The 4,885-nt window shown below is 40.4% G+C and overlaps 1 protein-coding gene across 1 annotated transcript in view; it reads right to left on the bottom strand.

The window, feature by feature from the left end:
• The window catches only part of rab35 (RAB35, member RAS oncogene family), an 18,540-nt gene that overhangs the window by 12,078 nt on the left and 1,577 nt on the right, over nt 1-4,885 (bottom strand). Inside the window, exons 2-3 of the mRNA XM_015398333.1 lie at nt 3,149-3,199; nt 1,709-1,832 (exon numbers count right to left, since the gene is read on the bottom strand). Of these exons, the coding sequence (XP_015253819.1) occupies nt 1,709-1,832; nt 3,149-3,199 (175 nt within the window). The remainder of the gene's footprint in view (nt 1-1,708; nt 1,833-3,148; nt 3,200-4,885) is intronic.

The following is a 4,885-nucleotide window of genomic DNA, read 5'->3' on the forward strand; positions in this document are numbered from 1 at the left end:
TAAAAAAAAATATAAAATTGTCAATTTTAATGTTTTATTTATATTACAAAAATAAATTATAATAAAAAATAATCCTATTTATGATGTTTTAAAAATTAAGACCTACGAAAGACTGATTTAAGACATTTTAATACCAATTAAGGCCTTAGTTTTATTTTGAAGAATTCAATGCCTTTTAAGACTTTTTAAGGACCCCTGGGAACCCTGTTATCCTCCAGACTTCATCCCCATCATAGGGTGAGCCAGAAGGTGAGCGTGATGGAGCCTCCCTGCCTTCACGCCCACCAGCAGACATGACGCCGAATCTGCTGCCACCAAAAACCTTCTTTCTTTTTTCTGTTTTTCTTTTTTGGGTGGGCGGCATCATCGCTGCTCCTGAGGGAAGCAGCTTTAACTGATGCTTCATAATGCCCATTATGCTACCGTGCGTTATGCATAAGTTAGGATGTCGTTAGACATTAGTTCTGGTCTCGTTATGAATATTCTACGTTTACGCACAAAATTGAAACCTGAGTGAAGTTGGCCCCCCCACCTTCTTCAAATCTGACAAAATAAGTGTCCAACGTTTGTGCAGCAAAAATTTTCCTTTGTGCGGCTATCATTTTAAAGATATAAAGAAATGTTTCTAGAGGGCATCAAAGGTCAACCAGCCCCCCCACCTTCTTCAAATCAGACGAAATAGGTGTCAATCAATTCGGCTCCGTTTGTGCTGCTTTGGCTTTGAAGATATTAATGAAAATGTAAAGGTCAAAAGGTCAAAATTTATTTCAAATATAAAATATTTTAAATAAATATATTAAAAATTTTAAAATACATATCTTAAAATACATATATTTTTTGTACTGCTATCATTTTAATTATTTAATAATTGTTTGTAGAAGCCATCAAAGGTCAGTGAACATTTGTTCATTCTGAAACTCTGAATTTCATATAAATTAGTTTCTAACCTGTGATTATATAATTCTGTAATCATAGGTTAGCAACTTATAATTTATATTAACACTGTAAAAAAATGATAGCAGCACAAATGAAAATTTTTGCTGCACAAACGTTTGACACTAATTTTGTCTGATTTGAAGAAGGTGGGGGGGCTGGTTGACCTTTTAACCTTTACATTTTCATTAATATCATCAAAGCCAAAGCAGCACAAACGGAGCTGAGTTAATTGACACCCATTTTGTCTGATTTGAAGAAGGTGGGGGGGCCAATTTCACTCAGGTAAAATTGAAAAGAATAAATAGAAAGTTCAGCATATGCCAGCGTTTTAGGAGATTCTGGGACGTCAGGCAGGCGCTGGATAAATCGGGATGGTGGGACAGGGCACTAAGTCACAGAGCGAATAATAAGGAATGAAGTTAGAGGATTTCTGGAGGGAGGAGGGGCGTCCAATCAGGTGGTCCATGCAGACGTTCGTGGAGCTAAAGGGTTCCAGTTTGTAAAACACAGATCATCCTAAATGCTGTTTCATGAAGAAGATCAAAACAAACATGGATGAAGCAGCCAGGCTGTTAGCGTCATGCAGCTCTGCAGCTGGGAGCCTCCCTCCTGTGTCTGTAATTAGGATCTGTGGGGAATCCCACCCAGTTTCACACAGTTAGCCTAGCCGCCTGCTAACTGCTTCCTCGTGTCGTTTCTAATCTGACGACCACAAACGGCTTCCTGTGGCTGCACGCTTCGATCGGTGGCATGAAGACGGCTCTCTACTTACGTGGAGGTGATGGTTCGGAAGCGTTCCTGGCCCGCCGTGTCCCAGATCTGCAGCTTCACCTTCTCCCCGTTGATCTCCACCGTCCGGATCTTGAAGTCCACTCCTATCGTGGTGATATAGCTACCTGGAAGCAGACACAGACGGGTGTAGAGAACAAAAGCTTTTCAGACACTTCTGCATTTTGTCACATTGGATCCACAAGCTTCGTTGGGTTTTATTGGACTTCCAGGTGACGGACCAACACCAGGGAGCTCTGAACTGGAGGGAGGCCATGTTTAGGTACTGACCCAGTCGGGTTTGATCCAGACCTCCGCCTTTAACAGCTTTCCTTCCTGAATGTCACTCCAGCATGATGCTGCCACCACCGTGCTCCACAGCAACCTACATGCAGGCCACACAGTTGAGGACCATAGGAGCCAACTAGGACTGCAACTAGCGATATTTTTCAAATCAGTTAATCGCTTTTTAGATTAATCAATAATTTAAAGTTCCTTAAAGAAGAAATTAAACCAGGTGAAACTAAAACTTTTCCACTTGAGGAGTTCTATATAGATTAGATTGACAGACGAACAGTTTTTTTTCTTAAATGCATAACATTTATGTTTTGTTTTATAATCTTGGTATAATTCCTGCTCTAAGTAGGTCGCTCTGTCAACTAAAGGCATGTTTTAGAGTCTCTATACTATCTACTATACTATCAAGTTAAAAATTAATCAATTAATTCAATTAATCCGGTTAGTTGTTTCAGCTCGAGAGTCGAACATCCTCCAGATGTTCCAAAAAAGTAAAAATCCATGGCTTGTTCCGAAGTTTGAAGACATTTCTCTTCCCAGTCAGGAAGCTTTTTCAATTCAAAATGTCAGAAATAGCGTTGAGTTCCAGGTTTTATACAGTAGCCCAACAAAGCCTGGTTTTTTTTGTTTAGAAAACACGCAGAAAACGACCCCCTTTCAGAGACATAAGCAGGTATGGGGCATTGCAGGCTAACAAAGAAGCCAATCGCTCCCCGTTCCGAAGAGGTGGACCCGTTCGTCCGTTTCTATTTGCATGTTTTCAAAACAAAAAAACTAAAACTCAACACTATTTCTGACATTTTTAATTGAAAAAGTTTCCTGGATGGGAAGTGGAACGTCTTCAAACTTGGAAACAAATTTCAGTAGATTGTTTGGAATGACTATGACCTGGATGACAGAGAATCTTCCCCAGCATATCCTCCAGATGTTTGTAGCATCCAGAGCACGGCTATAGCTGCATTCTCCGTATGTTATCATCCATTTAAAATCCTAAAAAGCACTTGCTCTCCTCCCCATTCACCGCTTTGTGTTGGTCTGTCACATAGAAATCACCCAGTATGTCCCACTGAGGTCTGTGGTTCTAACGTGTTTCATGGCGGCCCTCCATAGAGGCCCGGCCCGTCTGAGCAGAGGCGGAACCACCAACCTGAAAATGTGTTGTCTGCGAACCGCAAAAGGAGACTGCTCTTTCCCACTCCTGAGAAGGAAACAAGCACAGGAACAAGTTTACTGTAAAACAAATTCACAAATATTAGACAAGCTGCAGCTGCAGCAGGGAGACAAACGTCATTTATATCATGAAAACATTTGATGAATTACTGTTTTTTTTTCCCTTCTTGAAGGAACAGAGTCAAGTTCTACTAAAGATGGTGGCTCTGTGGAGCGTTATCAAGGCTTTATCTTCATCAGATCACCTTCCTGGTTCCAGCCTAACCCTCTCCTCTCCTCTCCAGCCTCGTAGCCTTTTGTGATCTAATATTTGATTGGTCACGGGCTCTTATGATCTTTGCAGCACAGTTTTGTTAAGACTAACAATAGACGAAGCTTCAAAAGGAGAGTTTAAAAAAACAGTATGGCTTCCAGCAACAAAAAGAATAAAATGACTTCCTCTGAGTAGAACCGGCTCGCTGGAGCTTCTTTGACTGTTTGCAAATTTTACTGAAAGGAGAACAAAAACAAAAACTCTGCCTTGCTGGGTTTTTTTTAAGCCTCTGATCACCAACAGATTGATTGGTGTATCAATAAATACTCTGCAGAGATCAGCAGCTCCATGACGGACTAGCTAACATGTAAGAAGAACAGGAGAAGTTATGTTAGAGACAAACTAATTCTGCAGCTGCAACCAAACAGATCAATTCAACTTTCCCCCGAAATAATCTTTGCAAACAGCAGACAGTTGGAGCACAGCTGAGGGGGACACTGCAGGCTGTGTGCGACACGCAGAGCTGCCTTGTTCCGGCCAGCTGATGGCTCCTGGTGCCAGGATTGGAGCGTCAGTGAGAGCAAAGATCATTGAACCCCCACTTTCCTTTCTCCAACGAGGGAAAAAAACTCTTAAAACCCTTTATAAGGCAAGTTACTGTTTCTGATCACTTGCATTCCTCTTATTCCCCGTCCCTCAGTGAGCTCTAGAAGCACAAGATCTATACCCAGTCCTTCAGCAAATATGCTGCTACATGGCTGTACATCTTATTTTAGCATCTGACCAATTAGATGAACCCTTAATGATATATTACATACTGGAAAATAAGTTGGAAAACAGTTAACAAGTCAAGAAAAAAAGTTCATAAGCCTAATTAACAATATAAATATGTATATATTAAAGTTAACAAAATGAAAAATGTACTAGTATCAGCATTAATGCCTCTAAGGTTGTGTTGGACCAAAAAAAAATGTTATTTCTTTTACTCTGAGTGTTTTTCATGAATTTCTTATAGAAGCACTTTTGTTATTTTTCATAATAAAATCAGGAAAGTTGGCGTTTCTTCTTACATTGACATTCATTTTTGCCATCAAAATATCCATGTTTTTGAATCTAACAAAAGTAATCAGCTCTTGTCTTCTACTCCAATAACACTATTGGCTTGAAATTTTGTTTTTCAAAGTATTTCACTGAGTGCCCTATAAAGGGTTAAAATTAGGCTGGAGTTTAACTAGAAAGTGCCCCTAGTTCCAGAGGACTCGCTCTGAGCTCTATAGATTCACCTGTAGCTCATGTGTCCCTTGGTTAGGAAGACAGACTGACTGCACTTTGCTGTGTGACTCCATCCTGGAGAGAAATATCAGCTGTGCTGCTGCCATCAACACCTTTGTTTCTAGATGTTGGAGATCTGTCTGTTTTCCAGTGTAGTCCTGTTTCTCTGACTGTGACTAACTGGATGTG

Source organism: Cyprinodon variegatus, unplaced genomic scaffold (assembly GCF_000732505.1).
Source record: "Cyprinodon variegatus isolate N-32 unplaced genomic scaffold, C_variegatus-1.0 Scaffold927, whole genome shotgun sequence".
Lineage (NCBI taxonomy): Eukaryota > Metazoa > Chordata > Actinopteri > Cyprinodontiformes > Cyprinodontidae > Cyprinodon > Cyprinodon variegatus.